Genomic DNA, 13,630 nt, shown 5'->3' with positions numbered 1-13,630 from the left:
CACTTTTTGGCACAGCTACACACATCTACTGCCCAGACAGGGGCAGGAGACACAAGGCATCACTCTGCGCAGCGAGTCCTTGTGGCAGCTTTTCAGCTCCGGATGTAACCTCACCTTAAGTCATACAAATAACCATCATTCTGATATATGAACTCTAAAGAGCCTTTTTCCAGAAGCCCACGAAGCACTTCCTTGAAGCTTTGGAAAGGAGGAGAGCGCTGGCTCGGGGATCGCTCAGGTGCTGACACAGAACTGGAGCAGTGAAGAAGCTGAACTAGGTTTCACCCCAGAGAGCACTCTGCTAAGGTTTGCAGTGGGAAAAGAAGCAGCACCTATAGACATAGCACATTAAGGTACAGAATACTGAACAAGATCACCAGGTCCAAAACCTCTGCAGAAGGGTTTCTGTTCATATTCAAGCCAGGAAGTCCCTCCTTCAGGGTTTACATTTCGATTAATCTTCACATGAAGATGACTTAAGAGCATAAACAATTTTTGACATCAGCTCTCATCCGTGGGGGTATTACTGCAATGCGAAAGCACCTCTGCATTACCAAGCACCAGGAATCAGGACAGCAAAACAATTTTATCTGAACTTCTGGTGATACAGGAAGAGTCTGGCAAGAACCACCACATAAGCAAGCACCTGACAGAACAACCCCTCTATTACTGTGATACTACAGATAGATATTATAGTATAAGAGACATCAACAAAACCCACCTCGACACAATTTAACTTCTAGAATCTTTCCTTCTCCTCACATGGCTTTCCAGCCAATTCATCCTCGCCCACAAACCATGTATCTATCTTTCATGAGATTAAGGAATACACGGACAAGGCCTGACAGGTTTCAAACACAGGGGCGCCCTCCGTCCTGCCCTGGCATGGGGGGACCGCCCGGTGCCAACACACTTGGCATTGAGGGCAGCCTGCCGCCTGCCCCATCCACCGCCCGGCTCCCACCACACGCTGGCCACGCTGACGCCCGCTCGTGCCCCACCGATGCAGGGATGGATGGCCACGAAGCTGGCGGGGTCCCACTCCGAGGGGCCGGGGGAACCACGACCCTGCCAAGAGCTGAGCCAGCCACCTGCACAGGGGCCCTGGGATTCAGAAAGGGGGGTGCAGGAGCTGGCGGTGGGCTGCACAGCTGCCTCCATCGCACCCTCCGTCCCATCCTACCCGCGGCCTGCACCCCTACGGCAGCAGCCAGCAGTCTCCTTTGGGGAGGATGCTGAGGGCACCCTGGGGAGGGGCAGTGGGGGGCACCCCCCGGGGAGGGAGATGCTGGGACAGGGAGGCCACAGTCAGGCCGCCACGGGGCTTCTCCAGGGCCAAGTGTGGGGCCCGGGGGGGGGTCCTCCCGGCCCCCGCTTGTCCCCTCCTGCCCCGTGGCCACCCCAGCCAGCAGCAGCCCGAGCAGCACGCGCGGCTGTGGAGGTGAAGCTCATCGTCCTGCTGACCGAGCGAGCAAGCAGTGCTTTATTCCAAGTTGCATTTTCAAATTACGCGGAGGGCACGGATTAATAATATTAGCATATCCACCCCCGGCTGGGCACCGCGGCTCTACGTCCAAAAATAATCCCTGCTTTGGCCGGCTGCCTGCTAAGTAACGCGCTTTAACAAACTGAAATTTCAATCTTAAAAAAAAATAAATAAAAAAAAAAAACAGAGCACCCACCTCCCCCCCGCAAAGCTCCGCGAATTTGGGAATTTGGGAATCGGAATTTCACAAAGCAGCAGCGAACGGGAGCGGGGCGGCCGCCGGGAGCCCCCCGGCCCCGGCTCTCCAGTCCCGGCAGCAAAAACCACGGCCACCGGCGCAGGGAATAACAACGGCGGTGTAAGGGATAAGGAAGGAGGGGAAGGAAAGTTTGTTGGGAATATCAGGCAATTCGGCGGCAGCAGCAGCAGCAGCAGCAGGGGGAGGAAAGCGGAGCATCCCACAGAGCACGTCCCGGGTCCGGAGGGACAGACGGACGGACGGACGGACAGACGGACGTACCGGCAGCCAGGCACACGGGCAGGAGCAGCCTGAAGGTGAGCCCGCACAGCACCTCGGTGGCCATCGCGCCGGGGCGGGGTGGTGGGGGGGGGGTCTCGGCCGGCCGTCGAGCCGTCCCTCGCTGCGCGCCGCCGCCGCTCCTAGGTCCCCCCGTGCGCGGAGCCGCCGCGGCGGCGGAGCATCGCCCGTCCGTCCCCTCCTCGCCTCACGCCGCCCGCCGCATCCCCGTGCGGCCCGGGGCACACGCACACACACACACGCACACACACACACGCCCGCCCCCTCGGGGCTCCGCGGCGGCGGCGGCGGCAGCAGCAGCGCGGCCCCCTCCTCGCCCGCCGCCCCGACGGCGCGCCCCGAGCCGCTCAATGAAACGGCCCCGGGCTCCGCCCCGACGGGGCCGGGCCGGGCCGGGCCGAGCCGAGCCGGGCCGCCAGGGGGGCGGGCAAGGCGCTGCCGCCCCCCGCCCCCGCCCAGGTGGCCGTTTTGCCCGCACCCGGGGATTGGTTTTTCCTCCTCCTGTGCGTCTGTCCTTGCTTCAAATTTCTTCTGGTTTTCCACTTTTTTTTTTTTTTATTCCTTTTTTTTTTTTTTTTTTTCTGGAGTGGTTTTCTGTAAGTCGCCCGCTTCCCGCCCCAGGTTGCGGCAGCGCGTTTGGGTGCGCAAAGCAAATTGTCGCCTGGAAGGAGAAAAAAACAAAAAAAACAACAAAAAAAAACCACACACACACAAAAAACCCTAGATCTGGAACGCATCTGACTTTTCTGGAAAGCTTCTTCCCCGGAGATGGTGTGAGAGCGCTGTGGGTTTAAAGGGGCAGTTTGAGGCTCAGCTGGCGTGTCCCCGCTTGCGTGCCAAATAACCCTAACAGTTTGGGTTGCACAGTGATGCTACAAAGGAGAGAGCTGTTAATGGTATTATTAATGCAGATGAAAAGGCCACTTAGTCTTGGGCAGTATCTCGCAATTCCTCCCACTTACACGAGTCAAGTGCAGACAGAAGCCCCTTGTTGCGGGAGCAGCGCTGCAGGGAACTTCACCCTCACACAAGATCTGGAGCAGGGGAAAGCAGGAGCCGTGCCCCTGTGGTGCTTAAGTTAAATTCCCGGTGCTTCTCCCTGGTGAAGGACGTCAGCCAGGCTTACTTCAAGCCTGAGAAGCCTTAAATGTGCTCTTGGAGTCCTGGCTTTTTGACTTAAGAATCTTTTCGTGTGCTTTTTGTTTATTTTTCTTTATATATATATATATAATTATTTTTAGGAGTTGTATGGTCACTGACCTCTCCACCTTCAGCAGAGACCCTGCTGAAGCCCCCAACAGCAGGACACCAGTGAAGGGATGCAGCCCGAGGCCATGGCTCACTCCCTTCCCACATCCCATCCCTCTGCGGCTCACCCCACTATCTCCACCACAAACTAAGCCTGGGCATTGGGTTCCCAATCTGCTGGCATGCATTTTGGCACGCAGTGGCCTTTGTGAGCCTGCTGAGTGGCCCAGTCTGTAGGTGGCAGAACACGAGGCTTGCGCAGTGCTTAGCCTGCTAACAAAGCATCTCACCAGCCCGTGGTACAGCCAGCCCCAGAACTGCTTTTAAGAGCATGGGATCTGTCCCGAGAACAAGCTGCTGAGGAACGTCTCTCTCCTTGCCCTAGAGGCCACAAAGCAAGCAGTCAGGACAAACAGTCTGTGTGTAGGACACACGCAGAGCTGAAATATTCTGTCCACTTTGGCAGCACATTTTCAGGTATCGATTGGCTTTTTGTTTGGTTGTTTTTTTATTCGGTTGTCCAGATTCCCTAAAGCAAGGATAAAGTATTCATTATTTTTACAATATGGTTACCAAATTGGTTGCTCCTGAAACACGGCTATTATTCTAATGTTTGGGAAACAATTAGCCAGTTTTTGATACTTACCGTTGACAAGGTATGAAAAGTGGAGTTACAATACACGTATTGAATGGCTCATTAACTTCTGCGAGACTGCTGATCTGCTGCAAAATCTATGCAGCCGCAGTGCCACCTTTTGGCTAAATCGCCTTTTGTGTAAATTACAACATTTCGTCCCAACAGCTGCCGGGAGTTAAATGTTTGCACACACATCGTTCTGGTAGACCGACAGGACATCCATCCTCCAACCCTACCTCTGTGGTGGAAAGAAGTACAAAAAATACATCACGGCCTTGCCGACGAGCGTGTACACCTTCTGTCGTCCAGCTGTGGGCAGGATCAGTAAATGTGTTATCCCGAGAATTGGAGGAGCACTACTCACCAGCGTGGGAACAATAAAGCGTAGGATTCTGACTAAAATATGCAAAACAGAATGAGAAACTGAATTAAAGGGAAAAGTATCTGTTGAATGAAATGTATATAAAGTGACTCCCAGTAGAGAACCATGCCTAGAGGATAGCCTGGAGTTTATTTAGCTGCTAACTGTTTTGCAAGTGACATGGAAAGCAATTCCAAGGCAAAGCAGGAGAGCTTCTTCTCCTTCCCTGAGGACACACCACTTAGTGAAAGCACATTGTGGGCCACACAGGGTTTTTTTGCCCTCTGCAAAGCAGAGGAAATTGCCAGGCTCTGAGAGCCATCCAGCGCACAGCACACGTGCTAGCAGTGATCTCACCACCGAGCAGCACTTTTTTCCCTTACTTGCAGCTACCAGGACCTCAGACCCTCACCACCAGGTGTGTAACACCCACCTCGGATGAAAACATTTCAGCAGCAAGGAGGTTGAGGAGGCCTTGCTGATGACAGGGAAGAAAAACTTACATTTATAAAAGAACAAACTTCAGCCACAGAGAGCTTTGTTCCACCTTACCTCATTGCCTTTCTTGTAGCAATAACCCGGGGGAATTTGGGGAAAATATTATCTCTGCTTCATCCAATATGCAAAATGAGTTGCAGTTAACATAGTTCAGAGGCCAAGAGGGATGTTGGGGGAAAAAAAGAAGTCCAGTGTATGTTGTGTCCACCGATCCTATTAGGCAGAACGTAATCAATCACTATTGCTCATTGAAATTCACTGTGTTGAGCTGACTGGCTGTCTTAAACAGTCCTGCTCAGAAACATCCTCTAATCACCCCAACTATCTTATTTCTTTGACTTACCTCTACAAAGAAGAGGTAAGGCATTAAGGCCCATCAAGGCAGGAAAAGTCACTGAAGCCTTTTTAGAGCAGCCACGGCGGTACAAAGCTGGTTTGTATTTGTTATTCTCACAATATGAGAGTCCTGCTTTGGGGACCTGCAGGGAAGGAAATGGCTTTAACATTTACAGCCACGACTAACTGGTGTGTTTTGCCTCTTGCTCCTTGCTGTCCGAGACTACAGGGAAACATGGTGCTCCTCTTACCTGCTCTGGAAGCCCTTCTCATGCTCAGTCCTGGGAGCAGCCAGGGCAGCAGCCTGCAGTGGCACACCAGGAGCCACGCGAGTAGGTTTTTTGGCTTAGTTCACAGTCAGCTCTGAATGAAGCTGTTATTTGTTCACTTCCAGTGTGAAGTCAGCTAAACTTCAGGATAACAAGCAAGTTCAGCAAGTTCAGTTCTGGTTCAAGAAAAGTTAAAAAGACAAAAAAAAAAAAAAAAAAAAAAAAAAAGAAAAAAAAAACACAGTTCAAACCTATTTTGCATTCGAAGTCAGTTTAACTCCCCTGCACCAGCCGTAGGTCATAATTATTTAACTATTTTATCTTAAGTGATGAGCTTGTCTTGCCTCACAATACGGAAATTCATTCCACTCCAGTGTATGCTGAGTAGGCATCCTCAGAAATATTCACCTGCCCCAGCAGAACACACAAGTTCCCTAGGAGCCCCAAATTTCCCCCGTGCTTAATTTATCTTCCGTTCATTATCCCACAATTTCACCACTCACTTCAGTTGACTGGCCACAGGGTCTGCAGAAAGCTGTCTACAGTCAGATGCATTGCTAAAGGTCTGGGCCTTTTTCCCTGCTGTCTTTTGTTAAGCTTCCCTCTTCGTGGAACAGTGTCTGTCTAGAAATTTTGTCTCATGCAGTAAAAATCTGCTGATAGAAACCTTTGTATTTAAAACGCTGATGTTGACTGCTGGTCTTGTTCTGGTCAGGTTATACAACCTGACCGGTTAGGAAGCAGACAAACATTATTAGCATTACCTCAGAGTAACGTAAAACACAGTAGGAGAGACCTGTCGCACACTGAAGCAGTCCTGGTTTAGTCACATTTTGTAGGACACCAAACCCAGCAGAATATACCCAAATGGTACCTCGAGGTGCCATTAACCGTAGCTGCAGTAAGAAATTAAAGCTGTTCCTGGTGACTGAACGCTTCCACGTATATCAGAAATGAATCATTAGGAGCGGCATTCCTAATGAGTCATTAGAAAAATGGTGTTATCTTTTTTATCTGGTGGTTGGTACAGAGGACTAACAGGACAGGGCTGCTGCCTGAACTGCTGGAAACACATCCCCGAGCTCCCCGCGTGCATTGCACAACTGGATCAATACCACAGAGAGCTCTTGGACTTCCATTAATGAGGGAGGATGAAGGAGGAGAAAGGAGAGGGGGATCTTCTTAGGCGGTTATGACATTTCATAGCTGTGAACCTACTCAGATCAGGAGCAAATTTTAGCAACTGTACAGGAATTATGTCTGCTCATTTCATGTCAAATAAGTTACAGCAGTCAAGCTACGGTTGTGTCTGCTTGCAAGATTTTTATTTTTTTTTTGGTGGAATAAGTACAGAATAGTCCCTGCAATGGAGGATTGCTAGCGGTGTTGATAATTTCTCATTAGATTACTAGTATTTTAAGTTTTCAGAGGCACATGATGCCAAGGAATTTTAAGCACCATTCCTCGGTGGTGTAAAAAGAAAAGTAGAAAAAAGAATTCTAATTCAATGTGCATGGTTACCTGCCTGAGTGTAGTTACATTTGAAATGGAAAGAATTTTGAAAAAGATTGTCCACATTCTGAAAGAATCGTTTCATAAACAACAAACTATGATTTTTTTTCCCTGCGTGTTAAGAATCCAAACATGAGCAAGACTCTGAAATAACAACCAGACATGTCACATAATTAAAACTGTCTAGTATAAGATCATAACTTGTTGAGATTCATTTTCAATCTGAAGAAACCACAAGCAATAAACATCCTATTCATCACTGAATAGGAGTTAACCATTTAGGATATTTGTTAAATGCATTTTTATTTCAAGTGCAGTTTTAAGAAAATTTTTAAACAAGACTGGAACCATGACATGAAATACAGTTACTCTTGGTTATATTCTGTGAGAGTATTGGCTTGACTCTAGCTAATTGTAAAGCGATAACTGTGGGATGCAATGAAGTGGTTCCAAGACAGTCCTACGCAGATTGCTGTAAACACACAGCTATGCAGTAGATCTGAGCTAGCTGGAATAAAAACATAAAACATCGCTCTGGACTCCTTCAGTAATGGCTGTAAACTTTGCTCTGCTGTCGTGGTGATGTGAGTTATATTCGGTTTGGTAGCCAGGGAGAGCCAGCCCCTCACATCACAGGAGCACCATCACAGTTTACACTTTTGCTGGCTGCATCAGCTCAGAGCAACAAGAAATGAGGCTGAGCAGATCCCAAAGCACACTGAACCAAAACCAGAATTCTCTGCGGGGCAGTATAACAGTAAAATAATAGATTTATGACCCAAGTGAAAGAGCAGACATCGCTGCACACACCTGCGTTTCAGCCAGAACTCCTTCCTCCAGCTGAGCCTACGCAATCAAGGAAACCACTAACTCCTCCAGGTCCTCAGTTCAAGACCAGTTTAGGCTGACTGTGATTGAAATGCATCATCCCTGACAGCCAGACAGTGGGCAGCCATGTCCCCCAAACGCTCTTCCTCGCTCGCTTGGGGCTGGTAGGCAAGGACCATTCCCTTTCAACAAGGTGCCGAGGGTCAGCAATGCCAGAGGGTCTGGTTTTGGCATCCCTTCGTCCCTTCCACCTTGTGCCCCCCTGCCTTTCTTCAGAACCTGCTACTGCAAACCCCTCTCTCAGAAAGGACTGGAGAAGGACAGCACCTCCTCTTTCTTCCCTTTAAACACACTGAAAAAGTCCTTTTGAACCAGGCAGTATTCAGTCTCAGTCATTGCTGCTGCAGGCACTTTAGAGGGAAGCAAAAGCATCAGAGACAATTCTGGTAATGGAGACAGCAGCTCAAAGATTGCAACATCCAGCATGGGAGTATATGCTTTGATACCCTATGACTGCAAGGCCTAGAAAAGACCGTTCATCCACCAATTTTGTTTGCAATATTTCCTATTAACACGATTCCTTGCACAGTGTGGACACACAGTCCTTCCTTCCTTTCTCCCCCTTTCTCATTTTCCATCCTTGCAGAAGAAACCTCCATAGGAGCTGACCTTAGAAACTACACGAGAAATTGGGCTGGGACAAAGGGGGCAAAGCGAGGAGAAAAGAAGAGAATGGTTTTGTGTGCTTTATCCTTGTCTCGGGTAGGAAAGAGGGAGTCAAGAAGTAGCAGAAGAAGCCAGCGGATGAATAGCTCCAGGCAAAAGAGAGAAGTACCTGGCAGGGTTGCTCTGTAGAGCAGCGTGCTTTTAAAAATAATTTTTTAAGCTAACATATTTGGATAGGGGTATCTGTCCCCAGAGCAACCAACAACGGAAAAACAAGTAACAATAATTTTCCATTCCAATGACCAGTGCTATAATTAGATAATAACGTTAGAAATTTAGTCTACTTTGAGGTGAAAGGTGAAAGTCATGCACGCTGCCTGACAGCCACAGGAAAAAAAAAAAAAGTCACTGCTAATTGACTGTTTCTGAGGTCAGACAGTGTAGTGGTGAAAATTCAGCAACTCCAACGAGTTACCACTGAGATAGCTTCGAGCTGAGCTCTCAAAAACCCCATCGCACCACCAGCTGGACAGACAGCCACTGCTCCCAGCCTTGGTGGCCTGGATGACTGGCATGGACCACAAGCTCCCAGCCAAGGAGTCATAGCTGGCAAAGGGCAAGCCCCTCAGCTGATGTGAGATAACCTGTAATGTCACGGCTTGTAATACATCTTTTTCATAGCGCAAGAGGGTAAGCATGTCTTAGAAAAACATTGCATTCATTCATAAGAGAAAGAATGCCACTGGAAAAGGAACATAAAACTTACGCAATGCATGACTGGAGTGCAGAGGATGTTTTTTAGCTGATCCGATGGCAGAGGCACCATAAAAATAAATATATCTGCATCCAAATTGCAGGGCTCTGAGTTTGGAGCTCCCTGGTTTGGGTGCAATACCCCAGCACCATCTCACCAGTCCTCAGCCCTCCCTCTCCCTCAGCCTGTGCTATGGTCCAGGCAAAAAGAAATCCAGGTGCATGGGCTGGAAAAGAACAGTGGTGTCTTCCAGTTAATAATGACCAGGGAAAAAGGGATGCACCAGCACCACAGCAAGACCTAGATCATGGGATCAAATTGTTTTGAAGGAATCCTAATTTATAGGTTTTCTTTGCTTTAAAAAAAGCTCAATTCTAAGCCTTCATTCAGACACCAGTTTAATTCAGCATTGTGCTACAGACTGAACAATAAAAATGCAAAGAATCTAAAATATATAATCCCATGGTCTGAGGTTCGAACTGAGACTTAGATGCCCAGTTGATGCAGGCGTGTGACCAGGGAAAATATTTTGTATCCCACACAGGCATCCCCAAACCGGTTTTGTTAAAAAAAAAAAAAAAAAAAAAGGCGGAATTTCAGATGCAGCACTATTTTTAGTGTGTTGTAGCTAGTGGAGGTTCCTTTCACTGCTTCTGAGACTTTTGGATCATTATCCAGAGAAGTCAAACTTTCCATTTGTGTTATAGACAGAGCCTAAACAAAAAGTTTTGGATTCCATTCTGGCAATAGATCCTTTACTCTAATATTGAGGATCTGTACCCACTCTGGTACCTTTTGTTATGCTAACCCATTAGCTCTGTATTTTTCTTTTCCAATTATATTCCTGCCCTCAAAATTACAAAAATCTTTCTGAAAATAAAATAATAGTAACTGAGCACACTGCTGGGCCTGCCCAGTAAAAATAGAAATGCATGTTTTGATATAGCAAGTGGATTCAATTTGTGAGTACAGTCCATTATCACCCACTTTGGGGTCAAGTCAGAGGAGCACAAGGGGCTCTGCAGTATCAGACACTAACATTGCTGTGCAGTGCTCTGCTTTCATGGGGTTTATAAACCAAATGCTCATGTTTGTTGTTTGTTTGTTTTTCCCTCTGCAGAGGCGGGTGCTGGCAGCCAGGCATGGCACACGTGGCAGATCCATGGAGCACCTGCCCGCGAGTGTCACAACCCAGGCACAAATCACTGCATCCATCCTGCTCCTGCGGGGCTTGTATGGGTGGTTGCCAGCCCCAAAACAGGCACACAGCATCAGCAGTGAGGCCAGAGCATCTGCTCCACCACACCTTCTGAGGTGCTTGTGCTGCTGCACAAACATCTGCCCACATGATGACTTCTTTGATTATTGAAGGGGGCACCCATACAGATCAGATCTGCAATCAGTCTGAAGTAGGAATGCCCTACAGATATTTTCACCATTCAACTTGGGAGCCCAATCTTTCTATAAAGTTAACAGAGAGCAGCTGGCACCTCCAGAGGGCAATCCAGAGCATATAACTGCATGGCAGCTGGGCTCCTATTTGGGGAGTGCTGGATTTTTCTCTGACGATGCTCATCTCTCCCCTCTACTAACTCCTTAGCAAGACTAGAGAGGTGACAGTGAGCCCATCACAGGCCCCTATAGGCAGCAGGGGTGGTAACTAGAGCAGACTGCCAGGAACCCCAGCTGATTTACAGTAGCATCTGTTGCCATAAGGTTTTCCATCATTATTACAGAGCCCAGATACCTGACATTGGGCTGTGCCAATACCTCCCTCGCATCCTTGTCTTTCCTTGGTCAACTCAGCTCATATGGAAAATCAGCACATCTGCCACAAAAACTGCAACAGTGGAGGACAACAGGTTTTAATCAGCCCACAGCAAAATACACAATTAGTTTTGACATTAAGGGAATTCCTGAATTTAGAGCCAATTTTCCTATTATGGAAAACTCAACTCTGTGGTATAGCATTACCTAAGTGTGTATTATGTCTGGATAAACAGGATGATTATTGTATGTTTTGCAAAACTATGCATGGACATTTGGAAGACTGCAAATGGTCAACATCCCGCTGATGAATCTCATCATGTAATTCACATTCAATTCCTCTTCATATTCAGAAAAATCCCGACTGATTATGAAGATCACAGTCACATTTTAACTAAAGATCCGTTGTAATATTCTATCCCTTTTCTGCGTTTCCTTCAGAAGAGAGGCAAAAGCAACTAAAACAAAACAAAAGTTATTCTTGCTCTAATACAGGGACCAGAAAGACAAAACAGAAAAGGCAGAGGGATGAATGCCTACACAAATCAAACATGAAATTTTGCACCCAGCATTTTTATTTCCATAAAGAGGGACATAGCTGAGTATAAAGCTAAACCTTATGCCTTATCACCTTATCTAAACTGACAAAAAGATGCCGGCTTTTGCAGTCAAAAGGACACAAAGGAATAACCCAGACCTTAACAAGGTCACTAGACCCCTTGGACTCCGAAGCACAAGTAATCAAGACAAACAGGCTGTTTGTACCTTTTGGTACCTTGACCTGGGGCTCATGCCTCTAGCACTACAGTGATCTGATATATCTGACTGATATATTTACTCTGAAGTGAATGAGTCCCTTCAAATCTCACACAGATTGGAGGCAGAACTGAGTTTTATTGTTCTTAGGACAAGGAAGAAAGATCTGCTCCTTCCCTAGGATGAGGGTGCCCTTAACTGCTCATGTCCCTTACACATGCAAGCATACCTGAGAAGGAAGTCTTTCCTCTTTCTCCAATCCCTTCTACGTATCTGCAAAATACTCACAAGTTGCTTTGCAGTGGTTACATTTCAGGCTGTTCTCCTCTCGCTATTTTTCATACCCTTATCAAAGTGGCTTCTGTTCATTTGCAGAGTACAGAACTAAAGCCTATGGAGGAGGATAAGAACTCTTTGGCTGGGATCAAATTTTTTAATAAACATATGGTGCATGTCTTTTTGCAGATGAAAACATGCTAGATAAGAAGAATGGATTTCAGTTTTTATTTAAAGAAATGTTTTCCCTTATTTTTTCCTGTCTGCTTTGTTTTTAAGCTTCTCCTTTGCAAGAGAAGCTTTTACAAAGACATTAATCAAGTGGCTCATTGTAGAACTTAAAACAGCACAAAAAGCTGTGAAATGACTCTAAAGCATCTTTCAATAATAAAACAGCTATTATCGATATAAAAATCATGACTGGTATAGTTATTAAACTACAGTTGTGGGGAAAACGTCTTGGGCTTAATTCAGCTCTCCCATTTAAGCATGCACTTTCAAAGCACTCTAAAAATAGGAGGCGAATTCCCTATGTCCCATGTTTGGTTTGTACTTTCCCTGCACACAGGCTTGGAGTATTTAGTGAAATGCATGTTTCTAAATTAGTGCAGAGCTTGCAGATCCCAGGGTTTACTCTTACCTGAGAGTAAGAAAGTCAGGATCAGCATACTCAAGGCTTAAGACCAATTATTAGAAGCCAATTCTTCCCTCATGAACAAACTGATTACGCAGTTGCAGTCCTTTTGCATGTCAGTATGAAATAAATACCACCTGAGAGGAATTGCATATCTAGGAGGGGAACACACCATCCCTCACCTCTGCCATGGTCTGGCTCGTTTGTATGGAGAGGACAGGGTTCGCTTCAGGTAGATGTCTCTGAGTGTCCCCTCTTCTCCGTCATGCACCCAAATGCAGATTTGCAGCTAACACCCACCCAAGTGCAGGTGCCAACCATTAAGGCATGTGGGTAGCACATTGGAAGGAGCAGTGTCTTCAAGACAGAGTTCAGTCTCCAAACAATCAGCTCTGGGCAACTGCACCTATCCACGGTGAGCTGCTGTGACAAGGCACAGAAGATGCTGACGTGACCAGAAGTCATACTGTACCAGCCATATTTGTACCAGGGCTGCAAAATCCAGGGTTACAGTAAGAGCTACTTTTATATTCCTGCAGCACTTTTACTCAGAGACCATCTAGTCAAGATCACAAGACAGGAATGGTTTAGCCTTGACATCACTGGGTAATTCTAAAATTGAAAAGGGTTTGTTGTTTTTCTCCTTCCCTTAGAGAATTATTCTCAATATTTTTAAGGAACTGTCATTTCCTGTAAAATAATGTTTATGGTGGCAGGCTCTCAGTCTTTCTGGTGTTTTTTTTCACAGGGTTATTATTTATTGTAGCTGTTCTTTGTTCTCTTTTCTGACTTTCAGCAGGACTGCCCCATGCTTTTCAGAACTGTACAGATTTTACAGTAGAGTGGCTCAGAGTCACTTCAATCTATTTAAATAGATGCTGAAAATGCCATCAAACTCTGGTGTCCATTTAAAGAAATTGTAGTATGAACATCAAAGGAAATGGACTTTGTCTCTTTCCATGCACTTACCCCCATCCCCCACCACCCCAAAAAAAAAAAAAAAAGAGCAGCATCAAGTATTCAAGCAGCTGTGACACCAGCATACCCTCTGTGAAATGACGCTA

General features: G+C 46.9%; 1 protein-coding gene and 2 long non-coding RNA genes across 3 annotated transcripts in view; 1 reads left to right on the top strand and 2 right to left on the bottom strand.

The window, feature by feature from the left end:
- Nucleotides 1-2,361, bottom strand: part of PIEZO2 (piezo type mechanosensitive ion channel component 2) — a 313,186-nt gene extending 310,825 nt beyond the window's left edge. The window contains exon 1 of the mRNA XM_066992758.1: nt 2,007-2,361. Within this exon, the coding sequence (XP_066848859.1) occupies nt 2,007-2,070 (64 nt within the window). The 5' untranslated portion in view covers nt 2,071-2,361. The remainder of the gene's footprint in view (nt 1-2,006) is intronic.
- Nucleotides 1,121-12,390, top strand: LOC136790164 (uncharacterized). Its single transcript, XR_010829603.1, has 3 exons — nt 1,121-2,041; nt 4,075-4,688; nt 10,254-12,390. It is a non-coding gene; the product is annotated as an uncharacterized lncRNA (long non-coding RNA).
- On the bottom strand, nt 4,850-5,852 carry LOC136790165 (uncharacterized). Its single transcript, XR_010829604.1, has 3 exons — nt 5,356-5,852; nt 5,112-5,247; nt 4,850-4,981 (listed from the first exon to the last, which is right to left on the bottom strand). It is a non-coding gene; the product is annotated as an uncharacterized lncRNA (long non-coding RNA).
- Nucleotides 12,391-13,630: the final 1,240 nt, after the last annotated feature.

The sequence above is a fragment of the Anser cygnoides genome, chromosome 2 (assembly GCF_040182565.1).
Source record: "Anser cygnoides isolate HZ-2024a breed goose chromosome 2, Taihu_goose_T2T_genome, whole genome shotgun sequence".
Lineage (NCBI taxonomy): Eukaryota > Metazoa > Chordata > Aves > Anseriformes > Anatidae > Anser > Anser cygnoides.
Note: the sequence above shows the minus strand (reverse complement) of the source record. Positions and strands in the feature narration are given on the sequence as shown.